This window comes from Nothoprocta perdicaria, unplaced genomic scaffold, assembly GCF_003342845.1.
Source record: "Nothoprocta perdicaria isolate Ctin4 unplaced genomic scaffold, notPer1 scaffold_6, whole genome shotgun sequence".
Classification (NCBI taxonomy): Eukaryota; Metazoa; Chordata; class Aves; order Tinamiformes; family Tinamidae; genus Nothoprocta; species Nothoprocta perdicaria.
Genome location: NW_020455865.1, coordinates 2,640,032 through 2,660,602, shown reverse-complemented (window position 1 = coordinate 2,660,602; position 20,571 = coordinate 2,640,032). Strand labels below are relative to the sequence as shown.

The 20,571-nt window shown below is 47.7% G+C and overlaps 1 protein-coding gene across 2 annotated transcripts in view; it reads left to right on the top strand.

Annotated features, from left to right (window-relative positions):
• The window catches only part of COL5A1 (collagen type V alpha 1 chain), a 128,563-nt gene that overhangs the window by 88,530 nt on the left and 19,462 nt on the right, over positions 1–20,571 (top strand). For both annotated transcript variants that reach the window (XM_026049182.1, XM_026049183.1), the window contains exons 27-42: positions 1,459–1,512; positions 3,476–3,520; positions 4,690–4,743; positions 5,995–6,102; positions 6,588–6,641; positions 8,001–8,054; positions 11,471–11,515; positions 11,750–11,803; positions 12,323–12,367; positions 12,995–13,048; positions 13,632–13,685; positions 16,996–17,049; positions 18,078–18,185; positions 18,417–18,506; positions 18,590–18,643; positions 19,251–19,358. In XM_026049182.1, the coding sequence (XP_025904967.1) occupies positions 1,459–1,512; positions 3,476–3,520; positions 4,690–4,743; positions 5,995–6,102; positions 6,588–6,641; positions 8,001–8,054; positions 11,471–11,515; positions 11,750–11,803; positions 12,323–12,367; positions 12,995–13,048; positions 13,632–13,685; positions 16,996–17,049; positions 18,078–18,185; positions 18,417–18,506; positions 18,590–18,643; positions 19,251–19,358 (1,035 nt within the window). The remainder of the gene's footprint in view (positions 1–1,458; positions 1,513–3,475; positions 3,521–4,689; positions 4,744–5,994; positions 6,103–6,587; positions 6,642–8,000; positions 8,055–11,470; positions 11,516–11,749; positions 11,804–12,322; positions 12,368–12,994; positions 13,049–13,631; positions 13,686–16,995; positions 17,050–18,077; positions 18,186–18,416; positions 18,507–18,589; positions 18,644–19,250; positions 19,359–20,571) is intronic.

The following is a 20,571-nucleotide window of genomic DNA, read 5'->3' as shown; positions in this document are numbered from 1 at the left end:
TCTTTGGTGCTTTGGTCACAGGAGGAGTGAGGGGRCAGCTGTAATTTTTGCAATAATGCAGCAGTTTCCCCAGAAATCCAGCAAAACATCATTGCTTCTGCCTGCTCTCCTGGCAAGCAGCACTGAGTAGCTCAGTGGACGTGAAGACCGAAGCCATGAAGGAAAACCTTCTCTTAATCAGACACAAATAAAAATCCTTCATTGCTCAGGGGAACGCAGAAAATGCCTCTTTTTGTATTTGTGGTCTTTCTTTTCCTCCCCCAGCCCCCTCAAAGTCCCTCTTTAGCAATATATTTGAGAATATTGCTCGAGGCTAGAGTCCTTGAATTATACGGCCGTCAGTCTGTCTGGGAGATTTACCATCTGCATTCCCGCTGCGGCCCGTTCCGTGGAAAAACATTGCATTTGTCAAAAAGTCTTTTTATCAGAGCGCAGGCCGCTTTGATTGAAGCTGCCCCGCGCCTCGCCTGGGTACCGTGCAGGAAATGACGGCCGTGATTGGGGCCATTTGTCCGGCTGGCATCACGCAAGGCCAGGAATCTCAATGCTCCCGGCTGCAGAATATTAAAAGCCACTAAGCGGCGGTGCCGACGCTGCCGGGGTTGGAGACATTTAGCAACTGTCGGCGAGACGGCAGGTGTCGGGGTAAAAGTCCAGATCCCGGCCGTAACTTTCTCCATGAGTTATTGCCCGAGCGGTTATGACTTGTTCCAGTTGACACCAGTGTGAGGTCTGAGGCTGCGGAGAAGCTCCAGAGCTCGGGATCCTGCGGCTCAGGCTGGAAAAAATTGTCCAGCTCCTTCTGAAGGAAGTGGGAGAGCATTTGCTTAGTCTGCTGATGGGGCAAGATAAAACCGAGCCGAATGCGATAGGGAAGGTGGTTGATCTGCAGGGTCTCCAGGTTGGGGTGGCAGCGAGGGGACCGGGCAGGTACCTGGCGCTGCATCCAGCACTRTTAGTGCCCATAATGATTCATAACTTTTGGGGCTAGAAAGGAGATTCTAAAGCAACTCCTCTCTGTGTAAGTGAGGCCAGAGGACGTCACCCAGAGGCTTGTCCCTCATCCTGTTTGTGGTCACTACCATAAGCCCTTCAATAGCACCTAAGGAGAGCTACTGTGTTAGTGTGAAACCATAATTCTTTTTGTCTTTTTGCCTTTTTTTCTCTCAAATCCAAACACAAGTCTTTGGTCTCATATATGAATCCCCTTTGTAGCAAGTTGCCGCTCTGTTGTTAGGCTCTCTTGTCTCTTCCTCCTTTCCTGCCGTATGGATCCTTGAGGAGCTGCACATACGCAACGTTCCTGTATTGTTCTGACACCTTTTCAGGTGGTTGTTGCCGTTCCTGTCTGGCTTGAAGCAGCAGATGACTGGGCTGYTTGTTCCCCACACGTTCTCTTTAGTCCTGCACCTTCACATTGATTTAATGCGCTTTTCTTTTTGCTGTTTTTAACCACAGGGTCCACCAGGTCCTCAGGGCCCCATAGGATACCCAGGACCACGCGGAGTCAAGGTAAGAAGGAAGTAGAGATGCTCTCTTGCTTGATTCCTCCAGCTTGTACTGGAGATGCACAGGATCTGCCAGGTCTTTTTGAGCAAACCTGAAGCAGGATCCCACCGAGGTGCTTTGGTGACCAGGATGTTGCATGATCTGGTTCTGGGGCTGTAGCAGTGATGAGAGGGTGACAGGAGGGGGACCCACATAGGAGCGAGTTGTGGGGAAACTCATGGACATGCTGGTGATGTCTGAAAGCAACTGCAAGGCTCATGATAAATCTGGAGGGTTTTACCTGAAAAAAAAGACCTTGTAGCACCTTGTAGCCTTATTCAGCCCTTTGGAGAGATTTCTCTCTTAATTCTCGGTGAGTATGGCTCAGTCCCCTTCCAATTGTTTTCAGTTAACAACCAAACTAAATCTCAGCCAGAATGTGGAGACTTTAACAAGCCTGTTAATGAAACAGAATAGGCTATTATGAAAACAAAGCAAGCTTTTCATGCTCCTGATCCAAACTCTTGTCAGACGAAGCCTGTGCGTCTCAGCAATGGGTTTTCTCACTAGATTGAATTCCTCCTCCCCGGCTTGCTGTGCTGCCTGCACTGCTTGCACACTGATAAGAAAACAGGGGATTTTTTTCCCCCACTCTGTTAGGGCTCTTATGCTATGTCAGGATRTATTAGTTCAGCTGCAGTTGCATTCTGCATCCCAAAGGCCCTGCGGAATCTGCAGGGACCTGTGCTGGTGGATGCAAACACAGCCTGAGGTCTGCAGGTGAAATTAAGCCCTCTTAAATCCCCTGCCTGTTTTTTCAATAGCAATACCCCATTTGCTGTTCTGCCTTCAAAATTTCAGCTAGGTGTGTTTAGCCAAGGCAAGCTTTCAGCTCGTTTCTTGCAATGCTGCAGATCGAGATGCAGTGGCCCACTGGGAATGGTCTCTCGTTGTGTTTACCATGAAGTGGAACTGTTCCACATTATAGTGAGCTGCAGAAAGTGTGTCATGCACCAAATCCATAGTGCTTACAAAAAAAATATTTTGTTTCCTACAAGCGGTTCGCTAGTAAGTGAACAAATCTCCAGTTCTGAGAAAAATGTCTGTTTTGGACTTGAAGCTATAAATAATTTTTCGATCTTGCCTTGCTTACCACAGTCCTGTCCTGCTGCAAAAATTGTTGGTGTACTTTTAGTTTTACTTTTTTTCTTGACATGGCAAAGGAGGGGAAAAAGGTGTTAGAATTGGAAGTACAAATTTCCTCTTCATTCACTGGAGAACCAGCAGTTGAGGAGATGGAGAGTGACCTGCATTAATGCAATTAGTTGTCGTGCTGCATCAATAAGGGACAGCTTTGCTCTTGTGCAGAGCTTCCCAGCCCAGCTTCAACCTTAGCTCGACTGTAGGTTTKTCAGTTGACCCGAGGAGCTTCCAGGTTCTCCAGACAGTGGAAGTCATAAAAATAGATAGATATGCAAAACCTGTGCATGCGTAGAAGTGAGATCTGTGCTAAAAGGAGCCAGGTTTAACGTTTGTAGGCGCTGTAGCARCGTTGCTCATCACTGCAGATCAGCACGGAAAGCCTGGGATTCGTGCTGCAGGGTGCTGGATGGATCCGCTTCCCAAGCGGAGTCTGCACCCAGGCTGGTTTTCTGTTAAAACTCAAATGAGCTCAACGTGCAGGCGAGGCATTTATGGAAGTACTTCTAGAAAGTGCATGCAGAAAGCATACGTTTAATCCTGGGTTTTATGCCTGGAAATTTGGTTGCAGGAACCTGTCCTATCAAGTCAGCAGAAGTTTTTGTGTATCTCTCATTCACTGAGAAGCTTAAAGCCAGCAATGAGCAGCTGATGTTCGATCAGCGATACCTTTAGAGGCAAAACTTGTGCATATGTCATTGGCAACGTGGCAGGAAGCAGAAATCAATGGTTCTTAAATCTTAAGCTTTCTTCTGCCCTTGTAACATGTCTTTTTATCTCCTGCAAGGGAGCAGATGGTGTTCGTGGATTGAAAGGTACCAAAGGTGAAAAGGTAAGTTAATGCTATACACTTGGCTATTCAAATGCTATACATTTTTTGTAAGAACTGTGAGCATTTTTGCAGGCTGGTCCTGCAGCATGCCCTCCAGAGAAGCTTTCTCATTGAAATGAGCCCTCGGGCTGAGGGTCCCAGGGTCTGGTCACCTCCGTTTATTGTTTGGAGTGGGTGCAGGATGGATGCCTGCCGGGATGTTCTGCAGAACGTCTTGGCTCCAGCCTGTCACTAATTGAGTCTTGGGGACCTGCTCGGGTTTGGGTCTGCTTGCTGAGGCCCCCGTAGCTCCTAGCTCAGAGTCCAGCTTTGTGGCGATTTCCTCCTGGCAGAATTTGCAGATTTAATGTTCTGGGCATGGTTCCATGGAGATGGAGGCTGTGCAGGGTGAGTTACAGCTGGAGAAGAGCAAGCAGATTTAGACCTGGGAAGTCCAGCGTACAGAATATGCAGCCCAGTCAATAGAGCAGCTTGTGAAATCTAAGTCAGTAAGAAAGTCGAGTCTATAAGTACATATATCAATGATGCAGTGTTTTTCTTTTTCCTAGCAGAAGAGTGGGAGAGGGAGAAAACTCTTGCTCTGTTCCAGTCCTAAAGAAATCCATATTCTTTCGTTCTTGCCTCTGAACAATTTGGCAGCAGAGCTGGCAGTTTTAGCTAGGGAATCCTGGCAGAGGCCTCCCAGACTCCAAAGGTGTTTCTGGGAACTGTGTCCTCATCGCCTACGAGGGATTTGCTCTAGGATGAAATACATTATTGATTTGAGCTCTGCAATTAAAGCTTCTTGGCTGAAAGAAATATTGCCACTATCCTAGAGGTTGCCTGGGAGCACGGTGTAAAACATTCTCCGTGAAAATAAAGCCAGTTGTGCTTCAGAAATAATTGGTTCCCAATCCTGGCAAGGCGACGTTATTCACATGGAGCCAGATTTGTGATCTGGACTCGCAGCCAGTGCGGGATGTGRGGGAATAGATGCTTGGGATCCCTCTGGGACCTCAGCTGTGCAGCCTGCCTGGGCTGTTCAGCACGAGGACGTTATTCCCTCCTTGGAGTATATGTGCACCTTCTCATTCCTGCTCAGGTATGCCAAAGACAGAAGCTTTTTTTTTTTTTTTTTTAACCCTTAATCTATGCAACTTTTCTCTTTTCTCTCTTTCTTTTTTATATAGGGTGAAGATGGTTTCCCTGGCTTCAAAGGTGATATGGGCATCAAGGGAGACCGGGTAAGGTTCTTTGTGGTGCAGTGTGGTTCCCTGTGAGGAYAGGAAAATAAATGAGGCACATCCTGGTTTCTGCAACCCAGAGACCCATCCAAATGGAATTCCTTTGCACAGTCCTAGGAGTCAACAGGAGCAGGATCCTGCAGCTTGCACGGTCCTTGCTTTCAGTCTCTTGCATTTCATTGGGAAAAGTGACCAGGGATAATAGCAAGTTAGATTCTTTTCCAAATCCTTCTGTCGTGTTCAAGCTCTAGGAGCAGGAGGTTTGTGTTCACATAACGCAAAAGTCATCCCTAAATTTTCTAGTCCTGCTTTGAAGGTAAAATAAATCTGAGTAATAATAAAAGGCCCTATTTTGCTGCTAAAAATCATTTATTTATTTCCAGCGTCTCCTTTCCCCATCATATTACACCTAGGGTCTGGTAGGTCTCTATTTGCAAAATATAATGTGCTTCTGTCCCATCAGTGCCCAGTGTAAAGATGCCAGCACCTCGAGCAATGCTAAGAAAGCTGCAAGGGCTGCAGCTTTATAGCAGCCTCATCCCTATCAGTAGGGCACTCAGAAGCTTTCAAAGCCATTGGCACAAGCAGACCACCAGCACACCAAAATAACACTTYGATGCAGCCACGTGCCTTTGGAGCTGGCCTAAGCTGACCTGGGAAAGCRCCCCAATTCCCTATCTTTTCCAAGGGGGACATGGGGCTGCAGTGACCAGGAGCAGCATTGCAGGGAGGCACCTTTCGTCCTTGCCAAGTGCAGATGGGCAGGAGCAGTTTCCAAGGCAGCTCCGGCTCCTGCTTCCCACCGACAAGCTCTTTGTGTTTTATGATGCTAAACGTGCTGAGCTGTGAAAGGACAAGGGGTACTTGAGGGCCTYGCAGATAAATCTGAGGCCGTCCAGCATCCTGGGAGCGAGGAGGCTGCCCGTGTTCGCAGTGGAGAAGCATCTCTCCATAGCCCGCAYGACAAGGTGACAACTGATGTTTTGTGTTCTGCAGCCCGCAGCGTCATAACAATTCATGTTAATAGCTCAATCCTGGCCACTCTCAGATTTCTTAATGATKTTCAGCACAAAGGATGGAGCCCTCTATTTCTCAGCCCTCAGTTACACAAGTCCTGGGACTTGCTTGCCGTTAAACCTGCGGTTTGGGAAGCTGGAAACAGCCAAGGAAGGCTGTTTTGGTGGAGATGTCTGTAGATGGGATAGCTGAGGGTAGAGCCTTCTTCATTGGTACCTGTCTCACGATTCTCAGGGTGAAATTGGTCCTCCTGGCCCCAGAGGTGAGGATGGTCCTGAAGGCCCCAAAGGTCGCTCTGGTCCCAATGGAGATCCCGGTCCTCTTGGTCCTGCTGGAGAAAAGGTGAGTCTTTAGGATAGAGTAACCCAGTCCTGATTTACAGCAAAACCTGTTTCTTCTTGGACAGTATTGGGTGTGTGGGAAGAAGCTGGAGATCAAGTTTAGGGCAGAAATGGAGCTGGGGGTGCTCTGTGTGAAGGCTGATGTGACCAGTTCAGATAAGAGGACCCGAGGGGATGTTGCACTGCAGTGGGGTGACTCAGTGTATCCAGGCATTGGTCTCTCCAAGGTTACCTGCTTGTATGGTCTGTCTTGAAAATAAAAGACCAAGGGGAAAGAAATAGAAAATTTTGGGGATTCCAGTTTAATTTTTATGAGCATCAAGTGGAGAAAAAAAAAGATGGCAAAAATACATAGCCGTGTGATGGACATCAGCTTGATTTCAACCATGTGATACCTGCCCTGCTCTCAGCATCCGGCATCTTCCCTTTCTCYTGGTACAAACTTGCACCTTTTCCTTTGCTAACGTGCTTTTATCTGCGTTCCAGGGAAAACTTGGCGTTCCAGGATTACCAGGGTACCCTGGAAGACAAGGACCAAAGGTAACTGCAACGTGTATCCCCCCAGAGAGGTGAGGTGCAGACAGGACCATTGGATCCCTGGTCGTGCATCGTGCAGAGGGCTGGGATTCAACTAATGGGGGTAACGTGGGATGGCAGCTGCTTTTAGGCATTATCCATTTCAGGCTCTTCAAGCCAAAATCAGAGGGGTGTGTTTTGCAGGAGGAGGACAGGGGCAGCTCCTTCTCCTCCTCTTTGCCATCACCATGTCACTTTGCAGGGGCACAATTTACTGCATAAAATCCAAGGCGATGGGAATTGAAGCCTTCACCCTCCTCCCTTCCGGAGCTCTTGGGTGTGCGGCATTCCTAGTATTTCATACTCGGTACCGGGTAAAAATAACCCTCATCCTTAGCATGGGAATGGCCACATTGCTTCCAGAGCGGATTTGGAAGGGGCTGAGGACAAGGCATGCAGCCTGTGGGCCGATCTGCAGTGCGTGTGAAGGGCTCCGTGCTGCTCGTCGTGATGCTGGTCCCTCTGCCACGCTCCGCATCCTCCCAGCTCTCGGCTACTAATTACCAAGGAGAATGGCTGATGAATCGGGGGCTCCCTGAGTATAAAAATAAAATTGCCATTTTCAGCTTTGCAAACATCCTTTGTACCTTCTCTACACGCCCACCTTCATTTGGGCTATTTTCAGATGTTCTTTTTAAATTAAAAGCGAGAATTCCTCTACGTAGACTCGAGCTGCAGCCTGGCTCTCACACGCCCTGGGGGCTTTGGGAACTTATGCTTTTGTTAATCTTTTTTTTTAAGAATCATGTTTCATTATTCATGTTCATTGCTTGAAAAAACAGGCTTGCTTAACACTGGAGACATAATTAACTGTGAAAGCTTGTTTCCTGGTTGTGATGTTGATGTTTTATTTTTTAATTTGCATTTTATATCTTCTTTTTTTCTGCATTGCTTTAGCAGATTCAAATTTTAAAAGCAGCAGCAGCAGCAGCTATTCTTCCCTAGGCATTTAAATCAGAAAGGAAAAGCCAGKAGTTAAATTTCCAGGACCAAAATAAGTGATTTAGGAGCTAAAAACAAAACCTTTCCTATTCTTCAGGCAGCTGATACAATTGYGAGCTTGGGCCTTCGCAGTGGCCACTAATGAGGCACGGATTTTTTTCTTTTTATTGTTGTTATTTTTGGATGAAGGTTCGTTTCTGAGGTCATTTCAGGACTGTCTTTGGTTTTGTTTTTAGCAGAGGAATGTTTTTAAAGAAAGCCACGCTGGGACTGGGGACGTCAGCAGGGTTTGGATGGGGGTCATCCGAGGCGAGCGTGGAGGGCCGTGMCGGTCATTCCCGCTGCTTGACCCCCTTCCCTCTCTTTTTCTGTTTCCCCAAGGGTTCGATCGGGTTCCCAGGATTTCCAGGAGCCAACGGAGAGAAGGGTGCACGGGTAAGTGCTGTTTGGTGGATGAATTTCAGCTGAAAAGCAAGGTGGTCACTCTGAACCCTACCAAAACCCAGCAGGAATCCGGGGCCGTAGCTCAGGTGGATGCCAGCAACAGCACAGGCTGCTCCGTGGGCTGCAGCTTTCCAATTAAGCACTGGATATTTTCCCCTTAAGCTCTCGACCTGAATCCCTCCCTTGCTGTCAGACGGTRCTTGGGACAAGAAGAGCTTTTTAATTAACATTAAATTAGAGGGGTGAATCTTTTCAAAAGCAGCCATCTCTGACGTAACTTAAGTTGCCTAATGCATAGGTGAAAACATCCATCTCTATACATATGCACCCATGCACAGCTCGGTACCAGAGCAGCAATGGAGGTGGCACAGGATTGTCCCAATCTACTGTGTTTTATTTTGTGGAAGGAAATCTGGAGGCAGGCAGTTCAGAGCACAAATATTAAGTCATAATTTGCACCAGCTCATGTCATAGGGGAGGAAACAAAAAAGCTGTGTGTGTGCGGAGAGTGGGTAGAATTAGTTTCCTTTTTATTCTCATTTAAATACAAATGACTTTTAACAGACGTGCTTGATAGGAGCGTGAAAAATATAAATCACTTGGCACTGCATTAATATTGTGCTGCTGAAATTCAGTTTATCTCTCAGTGGAATCACCCCTGCTGCTGCTGCTTCCACCGAGTAATTCCATCTCCTTGGGWGCTGCAAACCCAGCAGCTCCCGCTCGCCATCCCTGCTGGAGATGGTAGCCCTGGAATTACAGGTGGCTCATCCAGCTGGTGGGCAGGAAGCCCTGGAGCTGGATGGCTTTGAGGTCTGTGCCCTTTGGGAAGGGGCRCAAGCTGGCGAGACCCCAAAGCTAAGGAGCAGCAAAGCATCAGCCTTTGCATTGCAAAGGTTTGCCATGTTGGTTTGTTTTACCATCATTTTAAATACTGTGTCTCGAGTTGGGTCCGTTTGTGCTGATTTACACATGGTTGTGCAGCTTGTGCTGCTGTGTTGGTCCGTGCCCCTGTGCACAGGATGGGGAGAGCACCTTCACCTGCAAATCCCCAAATCTGAACCGGGGTCCAGCCTGAGAAGCCTTTAGAAGTAGCAAAAATGCAAACTTACTCTTTCAGTGTCTCTTTTTTTTTTTTCCTTTTCCTCTCTCCCAGGTATCCAATTCAAAATAAGTGAAGAGCTATTATATGCAGAGTGAGACAGAGCTAGGATCACCCCACACCAGATGAAACGGAGACTATCAGCTTAAATTTACCTTTAGCCCTCGCTGAGTTAGACTTGACAAATTACACTCTGCCTCTCCTGAGAGCAGTAAATTTGCTATTTTATGAGCATGTCTACATATAGTGAAGAAAGAGTGTTCCTAAGATTTGCTTCTCCCATGCAATGCAGGGTAACCCAATTTGCAGCTAAAACATCCCAAAATCGTTTGTTTGTCTTTTTCTTCGCAAGGTGTTACTATTAGAGCATCCAACCTGGTTATTGATGGGCCCCCAGTAGCATCAATCACCAGCTTCTCTTRTGATTGTCGTCATCTAGGAATTGCAATAAGCTTTCCAGCTCATTAGCTCAGCAACACAAAAAGACTTCCCAGGTTGACTTTTCTTCAAAAAATAGATGGACAACAAGGGCAGCAGGAGCAGAGGCAGCAGCTCTCAAGGCTCGGTGCTTGGGGAGGGATTTGAGCTCTGCTGGAGCCTTGTGGAGCTGAGGATGGAGCAGGGTGCATGGGACCGCTGGCCTCCCACATCCCTATGGATTTGCCTCTGGAATTTGTTGCCCCCCTTTGCAGAAGCAGGAATGGCCACAGGTGAGCTCTAGCTCCCCTGGCTGCTTTCAGAACCTTCTCAGAGAATCAATACTTGAATAGGTGGTTTTATTTTTAGAGCTAATAAGCCTCTGCTATTAGCACAGAATAATAGATCTTCCTGCCCTGCTTGTCTGACAGTGCCCGGAGGGTGCATGGAGCGACTGAAATCCAGGCCATTTATTTGGGTACCTAGGAAATAATCTGAATTTAGATGCCTTTCCTTCGATATCCCTCTTTGAAAAATACAGGCCTGTGTGCGTTTACAGCGCCATATAAATTCTTAGCAGCGGTACACCGTGCTGTATGCATGATTAATGATAGCAATAAGCARGGTAAAAGTTTGCTTAAAAATAGAATTGCAAAAGCAGGACAGGATTGCATGGGGCTACCTGCAGGCAGGCTGCGCTCCTCTATACCCCTCATCCGCATTCGGCCTCTCYGAGATTAAGGAAAACCAGACAGGACACTTCATAATGGTTCATGTAATTAATTTTAAGAAGTATGCCAGCAAGGTTTGTTAAATGGAGATGCGGAACCAGGAGGATTCAGCAAGACTAATTTTAGTAGCTGGGGAAAAAAAAAAGTAGTTGATTCTAAAGTTTTCCAGCTCCTGTTTTATATTCGCCTGCTTAATGAGTGCCAAATAGGAGAAGGCAGGATTGTGAGCTGATGGATTTGGGGCAGAAAATGGCAAGGAAAATCATAAGCTTCTTTGTGCCTTAGAAGGAAAATGAGTCTTTTCCCTTCTTAACAGGGGGATTGGTAAAAAWCAGCGGACTCTTGGTGCAAAGGAASAAAGGGAAAGCCACTGGTTTTTGGTGTGTGGGGATTTTTTGGGTGTATTTTTCTTTTTGATAATTTGAYTTTAGCCAAAACAATGTTTTGGAGGAGTGAGATCTCGGCAATTACTCTTCTAGGTAGATGCTCACGGGAGCTAAGCCAAGGCTGGGCTTGGGACTGAGACGTCTCTATTTTCTTTGCATCGGAGCTGATCGCGGTTGGTCCTTGCAGGAAGCTGAGTGCATCTGTCAGCTCTTATATCCTGCTGCTCTGTCACCTCCTTAAATGATTTATTCAGTGCCGAGCTCCCCAAAATGGTGTAAGACCCGCGAAGATGAGGGGTGGCTAAATGGGCTTGTGTTGTGTAAAGCAATTGCTCAGGTTGAGGGTGCAGCCCTGCTGCTGCAGCTCCTTAAATATTTAGCAAGGCAGATCTGGCTGCCTGCAGAGTGGGTGCTGGAGGAGGATGGAGAGAAGATCAGCAAGGAAGGATGGCAGATGTGGGGTGTAAGGGCAGAAGAGGTTTGGATTTGGTGTGTTTGCTGGCTTTCTCCATTTTAATTAAAAAAAAAATGTATATGTGCCTTTTCACTGATGGAACTGCATGGTCCACACTGGTGGCCTCGTCTTAGAATTGCTTTAAAGGCCTCAGGTAAAGGATATGCTGTAAGAGACCCCTTCCTTAGGTGTGAAACTTCATCCAGGCGTTGGGATCGGGGGCCAGACCTGTCCAGACGTTGTAACTGAAAGCAAATACAAGAACGAGGAGGCAAGAGCAAAGCGAGCCAGCTCACCCGTCTTTCTTCTCGTTGCAGGGGACACCTGGCAAACCAGGTCCAAGGGGGCAGCGCGGTCCAACGGTAACAATAATTTTTCTCGTTATTCTTTTTCTCTGTGCATTTTGAAAGTTTGTTGAGGTCATCCCTTGGGTGAAGAAAATTGATGTGATTCCTACCCTGGCTGGTTAAGATCTGACCCTCCAGTGCTTGTCCAGCACCAAAGTGCTTTTTTACCTAATACATATCTTAAAATGGCCTCAGCGTGCTGTGGGCAGCAAGAAAGGCTGAAATGTTGTATTTTTCCCTCTTTTTAAGGGTCCACGTGGCGAAAGAGGCCCTAGGGGCAGCACTGGGAAACCCGGCCCGAAGGTAAGAGGTTTGCAGCCTTTGACAGTGATTAGAAGAGGAACTGCACCCCAAAAGGCGCTGAGGTCCAAGACTGTCTGGTTCCTTGCTCTCTGTTTCCCTTCTCCTCTGGGGAAAAACGGGAGACCCCCTGGACCATTGGATGGATGGAACATCAACCGCTTGGCTCACTGGAAGTGGCACTTGGGCAATGAAACGTTGTCCCCGCGGCACCGCCTGCTTTACAGAGCAATGTCTGGGCGTTGTGGCAACATCAATTCTTGATAAATCCTGCGGATTTGTCGTGGTGTTTATCTCTCGGGSCGGGGGGGAGCCGTTATCTAGAGGCAGTATCACGCGTTTGCTGCCGTTATCTTGCCTGTGTGTTTATTAAGCGGTGCTGCAGGGACGAGCAGGCGCTCGTCTGCCGCTGGATGCTGCTCCTGGTGCAGAGTTGTTAGCGTTTAAAGCCTTTGTGCAGAGCAGCGGAATTGGTGATATGTATTTTTAATGTGATGTTGCCGTTTTTTTTATCCTTAAAAGGGCAACTCTGGTGGTGACGGCCCCCCTGGTCCTCCTGGCGAAAGGGTAAGTCCCATGGGGCTAGAGCTGAACTTAAAAGCCTGTTGGGTTGTCACAGTGCAAGGGGCCAGATGCTGGGGCTGGGGGTCCTCCAGGACCCTCACTCCTTTCTCCAGGATGTGAAAACACAGTGGGAATTTTCACGATTTTAGCCCCTGGTTGTGCAGGATGTGGCTAAGGTTGGCTTTGTACCCTGCTGCTGGTGACATTGGGATGCCACAGCAAGGGGGGTGACATTATGTCCCACTCGAGCCACTATTGAGAGCAGCAATCCCCAAATCACTTGTATTTCTGCTTGAGACATGGGCACTGGTAGCTCCCAGGTGCTTGACCTTGAGCGGTGATGGGAGAAGACCTGTTTCTCATTGTGTTGGGAGGGAAAGGTACAGAGGAGTCGAAAACCTGCTTGMCATCTGTACTGTTTCCTCCAAATGGCCACTCGCTTCTTGGTTCTCCAGGCATTTCTTCAAGGGATGGCCCTGGGGCTCGCACTGCAGTGACAGTTCTTAGGGCCAGAGAGGAAACAGACTTTCTGCATCTCTGACCTCATCTGCTATTCAGACAGTGGGGATATTTTGTAGTAAAATGGGTAAACTTTTTTTAACTGTGTTTTCTGGCTTGTTTTGCATCCAGGGACCACCAGGGCCTCAAGGACCAACTGGATTTCCGGGACCAAAAGGCCCCCCTGTAAGTAACTCTTTCCAGAAGGTGCAAGGAAGTGCATGAAGTATTTTCCATCCCGCTGTGATCGTTGGTGCCAGCTCAGTCTTAGCCACTTCTCCGATGAGTGGTGACGTACCCAGTAAAAGGCAATACTGAGACATCCTGGTAATAACGTAGCAGTGTCAGATTTTAAATAGCTAAGTAAATTGTGACTGATTGTAAGTGTTCATTTCCTAATGACTCAGTATCACTAGGATCACTCGTGGTTGCTCTGTTCCTTGTTCCTCCSTCTGTACTTGGGAGGACAACGCACCAGAGTGACCCTTCTAGCTCTGCAGTTATTATACATGGCTAGGTTACCTCAGAAACCTTAGAAACCTTTTTGAAGTGATTTCTTTCCCTGTCATGGACAACTCTCCATCTCTGGATCTTAATCTTCCTTTTAGAGAAATGTGTGAAAGGGCTGTATGTTTCAGGGTTTTGACTACCCCCATTTCACTGTAAGATGGATAGGAATTAATGCAAGGATGCAAGCTGTGATTCCTCATCACAGCTGAACTACCACGCCAATGGTCATGGTCCTTCTCATCCTGTTTCTCTTCTCTAGGGTCCTCCTGGAAAGGATGGATTGCCTGGTCACCCCGGACAGCGAGGAGAAACTGTAAGTAGCCCCAGATCTTGGGTAGATCATTAGTCCTGAGTCTTGTCCTGCTGGTTGGTTTCTCTAAACCGTTCTGTGCAGCCGAGGAGATGTTGCCACGTGTTGTTTTTCTCAAGAGGCATATGTCTCTTCAGCTGCATGGGATGGTCTATGGGAAGCAACCCTTTTGTGGGCAGGACAAGTCGGTCTAATGATGGTTCACATGATGGCCTTGAACCAGCTTTCTCCATCCATTTTGTGGGCTGTGGTGGTCACGGTGGCATCATGCACAGAGGAAACATGAGCAGAGACATAGTGAAGGTGGTGACCAGCATCAAGGCCAGGGGCTTCCTGCTCTGTTGGATGCTGCAGACTTGGCCACCATGGTGCAGGGGGTTGCTGCAGATGAGRCTCTGAGACACTCTTGGGTGCGATACGGCCAATTCTGTGGTTTCCYTCTCACTCTGCCCTTGGAAATGTGTGAGTTTTACAGCTCTCTGCCCCCTTATGCAACTCCAGACCTGCAGATTTCCCCTTAGGAAAGGGCTCCCTCCTCCACAGCCACCACTGCTTCGGTTGGGCCAGTTCCCTTCTCCCTTTTCTTTTTCTGTGCAACCTACCAACGGGCGAAATAAATGCTTTTCCTTGTCCCTCATGCTTCATTGGCCGCCACCAACAGTTGTGCAGCAGAAGACACTTGCAGCCTGGTTTTAACAGCACCTATTGCAAAAAAGGAAAGCAATTCCTGGCCGAGAGCACGGATGCAATGGTTTTGCTCTAGCTTTTCTGCTCAGGTATCAGCTGCTGCTTTAGCACACCAGCAAGAAGAGCATCCCTGCTGTTGCTACTGCCTTGAGCTAAAGCTGCGCGTGGTGGCCCTGCAAGGCCGRGGCTAAGCCCTGTCTACCAATAAGCCCTTGCCGAGCGCAGCTGCACCGCGAGGAGCGGCGCCTGGCTGGGCCAGGGACCTCTGTGTGTCGCGCGCTTGCGGCTTTGTCAACTGTGAAGGATTTTGTCACACAGATGTAATCAATGTTTCTCACCAAAGGAGAATGATGAGGCATGTGGAAGGTATGAGAACACGGCTGTTGTACGTCTCTGGTGATCTGTTTTCTGCTCCTTTTTTTTGCTTAGGGCATCCTTTAAGCAAACGTGATCATTGTGCCATGTGTTCTTGTGCATGCAGTGATTGGTATCATTCTGTGTTGCGTTTGGGGGGATTTTTTTAATTCTTTTTCCCCAATTGATCACAACCCAGCTCATTTATGACTGCTGGTAATTTGCTCTCCCCAGTGCTGCATGCTGCATGTTAGCAGATAGACTCCTGCTTGTTTTCTGTTTATTTTACAGGAAAAAAAAAAAAACCCAACAGCTTCCTCTACTCAGCTTTGCATTTTTCTCCACTGCCCTTCCTAGCAAATGAGCATTACAAAGGSTTTTGTGTATTGTGCGTTTTTTTCCCCTCAACTTATCACACAGAAATTTAATTAACTTGCCTGGCATTTGCTAAGCAAGGCAATGCAAATACTGCACAATGCAACGCCGAGTGTTTATTTACGCTCCATAAGGCTGACTGTGCTGCAGTGCTCGTGGTATTTCAAGCACACAGTTCTCAGGTCAGGTTTAGCTTAAAGGTGAGGAGTGCTCACCTGCCAAAGTCTGCTTGTACCAGTTAGTCTCCCTTCATTGAGTTATGTAGAGCATTAGGGACACCTCCTGATTCAAATTAGGAAGGATTTGAATTCTCAAATTAGGAGAAGCAGTAAAGTCTTAACTTGCTTCTGCTTTCAACGCTTGACACTGGAGTAGAGCATTCAAGTGTTGGTGTATATGAACACGACTCTCCGTTATTTGAGGTCTGAATTCCCAAAGAAAACCATTCCCTACTGGCTTTCTTTAGTCATTCTGGTGATGACTTACGTATTTGAGCCACTGCTTACAGAAACCAAGCTTCTCTTCATCTCTGCCTGGATGAAGCTCGCAGAGATCCTTCCACCCATCTCCTCCAAGGATGTGCATGGCCCTTTTGGTAGCWCCAACTTCCAGCTTAGGCTGCCCATGAGGCTACCAGCTTTAGTGCCCAGGCAGACTTCTAAAGCAAATGGCCAGTGCTGAGTCGCTTAAGATAAAGGGGAAGAGATACGGGATTTTTTTTGTCCGCTTTCCTTATGATGTGCCAAAGGGGAGGAGATAAGCACAAAAAAAAAAAAAGGAAAATTGAAAAAGGATTTAAAAAAAAAAAGGATTTTTTTTTTTAAGTCCAGCATAGTAGTTGAAATATTTTTCTAAAAAAATAAGATTTAAATTGTACTTTGGTTTCACACAGATRTTTTACCATTTCCCCACTGACCGTGGGATATTTTCTGTGATCTTCAGACAGCTATAACCGTGTTGGGTTGTCTTTTAGCATTGCACAGTTCCACTGGCTTGGGATTTATCTGATCATCTTCTGTGGCAATGAGAAAATTAGCCTTTAAGCCCCAAAGGACATTTTTTCAAGCCTGTCAACATGGTATAGCAAGAATGATAATTATGTGCTTTTAGAAGGGTGCTTTAGGAGAGCTAAACAATTGTCGTGGTGATAGTTCATTGCTGTCACCCTTTAAAGGTTGTTATAGAAGGTGTCATGGGTCTCAGGTTCGCAGGCTTCATTATTGATCATGGTTTGGTGATCTAAAGGGAAACACGCTAGTGATTTTTTCAACAGATGCTGATGAAGGAACTAAAACTTCACTCAAAACCCAAAGCTGACAGAGTTGCCTGCTTAGCAGAACTCGGCGTTGGTGCTGCCTGTGTGAARAATGAAAGATGGTCACCCGGGCTCAGAGCTCCTGAGGAGCATGAAATGGCAATTATACCAGAACTGGGAATAGGAGAAGGGTTATTAAGAATTGCCCAGCATTAAGCAGCTTGCCCATTCTCACTTTAATGGCCATGTTCTCTGCAGGTTTCAGAAGTGTAGGAATTTTTTAATCTTTCTTTTTTTAATGTATGTGGCCAGTCCTTCGGTAGCTCCATCAGAACAGCTGAGCTGAGCTTAGGGATCTGGTCCCCTGTCAGAAGCACCCACCGCCCAGGGAGTGCTGCTCCCAGAGCCCTGGCAGGAGCTGAAAGACTKGGATTTTGATCATCACTTTTCCCCTCCACCTCCCTGCAAATATCTAATAGAGATTTTCCATCTTCTGCCTGATTCCTCCTTTCTTTTGCCGTTGGGTGCCCATTCTTTCATAGTCAGTAGCCTCCTTGGAGCAGGAGCAGTCCAGGAACTCGATCCTCGCTTCATTACTCATGAGAGGTGTCATTGATTTTGTCTTTTCCCTTTTCCTAACAGGGCTTCCAAGGCAAGACTGGCCCTCCAGGCCCTCCTGGTGTCGTAGGCCCTCAGGTAAGAAGCGGCTGCTCCGTGGTTGAGCTTTGCCCGTGCAGCATCCCGGGAATGTCCTGGGACAATGAATTGCTGGGAGCAATGGCAAATTGCCCAGCCCGGAGCATCTGCACGACCCGTATCCCTGAAACAGGGTCTTGCAGCYTCATGCTTCAGTTTTATAGGTAGAGCCTTGGACCAAATAGGACTGGSTCTTGGTAGTTGTCCTTTCTGAACTGCTGCAGAGGGACACTCTTTAATGAAAAAGTAATTAACTTGTCCTCTTTAATGGCAGTGTCAATTCCACAGTTTATAAATTCCCTGATTAGGGGCAATTCCCTGATTCCGTCTATCTTCACAAGTGCAAATTAGGTTTTGTGGCAATTTTATTTGGCTCTGCTGTACATAGTTAGTGTGATGGGTGGTTGCCGAGTGATCACAGCCTTATYGTTCTGCTTACATGAAGTGGCACCCTGCGGTGTGACGTGAATTATTGCCATGGTCCCAGCAGACGTGAATGTGTGGAAATGTTACGGCCTTGTGCATAGGACTCTTGTCCTTCCCTGGAATGGGCCGCTTGGGAACCTTCTGCCTAGAGCCTTATGTTACACTTGTCACCATTAGTGCCCATGTACRGCACAGAGGCAGTCAATAATTGCCATGCACTACAAGCCTAATCCATTATTTATGCCCAATATGAGGAAGAAATAGCATGATTGTAGAATACTTAGGAAGCTTTCAATATAAAAAATCCTCAGCATAAGGACTGTAGTGATAATATCTGTCATTTATGGGAGCACTTGAATTCCAGCGATTCCCGGTGTCTCTAGGTTGTTAAGTACCATTTTAACCACCTTCAAGACCGTGTCCCTTTATATGCTAAAGAAAGCATCCCTATGGGCTTCCCAGTGACACCATGTGTGACAGCTAAGGGAAGAAGCATCTTCTGTCCCATTGCAGCTTAAAGGATGAAACTGTTAAAATTCTTCATTTTTCTTTGCTTGCTTTGCTGATCTCCAACACCTTCTCCTTGATCTCTGCTTCTTTAGGGTCCGACTGGTGAGACTGGCCCAATGGGTGAGCGGGGACATCCAGGCCCTCCCGGTCCCCCTGGTGAACAGGGTCTTCCTGGTCTCACTGGAAAGGAAGGGACCAAGGTAGGTGACTGCTACTGCAGTCCAATATGCAGCGTAGGACGGAGATGAGGATGAGCCCAAGTTCCCTTTATGGGATGGGGAGCCAGCAGGAAGGAATGAATTCACCTTCCTTGCAAGTCTGGTGGAGAGGGGAGGAGGATTCAGGGAAAAGATCCTGTTTCACAACGTCTCATCAAGAGTTGAGTCCTTCTGGAGTCTGCAGATCCTTAGGATTTATCGCTGTTATTGCAGGGTGACCCTGGCCCCGCTGGTCTCCCGGGAAAGGATGGTCCACCTGGCTTGCGAGGCTTCCCTGGAGAGAGGGGCCTCCCTGGCCCCATTGTAAGTAAAGGCTCTTCCAGCCTTGCTGGTGGAAGGATGCTCAGGCATCAGCTCCAGAAGTGACTTTGATCTCCTCCTTCCAGGGTGCTCCGGGACTGAAAGGCAACGAAGGTCCTCCAGGCCCCCCAGGTCCAGCAGTAAGTACCTTGTCCTCACAGGCACCACCTAACACGTTTACAAGCTTGGCAAGCCAGAAGTGAGGYTTAGTCACAGCTCAGAGCTTTGCCCACCATTCCCTTTGCACCATCTCACTGCTTGCTGTGCATACTGCTTTATTTTACAAGGCTCGTATGTAATAGCTCAGTCATTTGGTGGTGTCAGCCATGAACATATGTGACAAGCTGAGAGTGCTGGATCATTCGGGACACCAAGAATGAGGAAGCTGTTTCCTTCTGAAAGTTGCTCCCTCTTGAGATGCTTGCACAGTACAGCCCTCCTGGAAGAAAATATTCATCATTGAACCTCCCAACTGCATTAACTGTGAAATGGCTCACGCTCTTCCCCCAGACTCTGATAATATGTTCCCAGGAACTGAACCCCCTGCACTATCCCAGGAAGAACTCAGCTATTCCAGAGATGTAATTAAAAATATTAGGTTGGTGGTACCAGCTGCCATACATGGCAGTCATGGCGTGCTCACTTCTACACTTAATGCACTTGCAGCATCCTGCTGTAGGGTCACCTTCTTTCCATAGCTCTATAAATCCGTGTATGCCGATTAACGCTGCTTCCTTCTCCAAACAGGGCTCTCCTGGTGAGCGAGGTCCTGCGGGTTCAGCCGGCCCGATAGGACTTCCAGGACGCCCTGGTCCCCAGGGACCTCCAGGACCGGCTGGTGAAAAGGGAGCCCCAGTAAGTACTGGTGTGAGATGACCAGCTGTGGGTCAAATAAGGTGCCTGGGGAGCTGAGTGTGGGGTAGGTAGGTAAAGGGAAAAGAGAAAGAATCCAGTGGAGAAGAATCGTCTCATCTTGGCTGCATCAGGGCAGGTAATGTTCTCTGACTCGGGACATCCTTGCTGTCAAAAACAAGTATGAGGCCGGGAACCAAAATGACTTGAGGCCATAGCAAGGTATGTGGACTCTGAAGAGGTGAAATGACAGGCTCTGTGACCTTGTTGTGACAACTAGCCACAGGACAGGCCTCTGGGCCCTCGTCTGCACTTAGGAGGATGGGATAAAGCAGCATCCGTGATGGTTTCCATGGGGGCCAAATCTGAGCAGCACTTTTTAATGGATACAGTGGAATAAGCCATTCCAGACTGTAGCTAAGCAACAGAAGGAACAACCACCCTGAATAAAAGTGGTGATGAATAAAATCCCTATCCGTGCTCTACCCCTGGCTGAGAGCCCAYGGGAGGTAGCCAGGGGACTGTGTTTCCAGCTGGGACTACTGCATGCTCCCGTGGCACCCGTGTCCCAGGTGACCCAGCAGCACCCTTAGGAAGGGCCGATTGGAGCAGGATTGGGGCAGGTAGCTGCCGAGTGCTGCCATATGGTCCTTCTCCTGCATGTTCGACAGCCTGGGAGGCTGTCAAGTCTTTCGCTCCCAAGGCGCGTGCGGGAAGCATCACATGAAGGTACCAGAGACTATTTTTGTGACTGAAAAACACGGTGGCATGGCAGTCCCAAAGAGGCAGGCTCTGCATCTTTTACACCCCAGTGGTTTTGCAGAGAAATACCACCRACTTTTGCTTTGCCTGGTTCAAACTCGAGCCCAGCTGCAGGTGCAGCAGCATGGGCAAGTGCTGGCATCAGTTATTTCTTACTACACTAGGACGCTTGGGTTGACTGATTGTTGTTATTAAAGGTGTTTATCAACCTCTGTATTCTGTATTTGCAGGCTTATTAAAAATGCTGGCAGCTAGTCCAGAGGCAAGAATTTCCTGGTGAATCAGCTCTATGAACATCTGTACTGCCGAGTGTCTATATGATGTGTTATTGGATAGATGAATAGGCAATTTATGTGGCATCTCTTTTTCCAGAGGAGAGCATAGATGCAATTAAATTATGTGCTAGGAAAGTGAAAAAATACCCACTGTTCGGTTCTATAAACAAACAAAACTT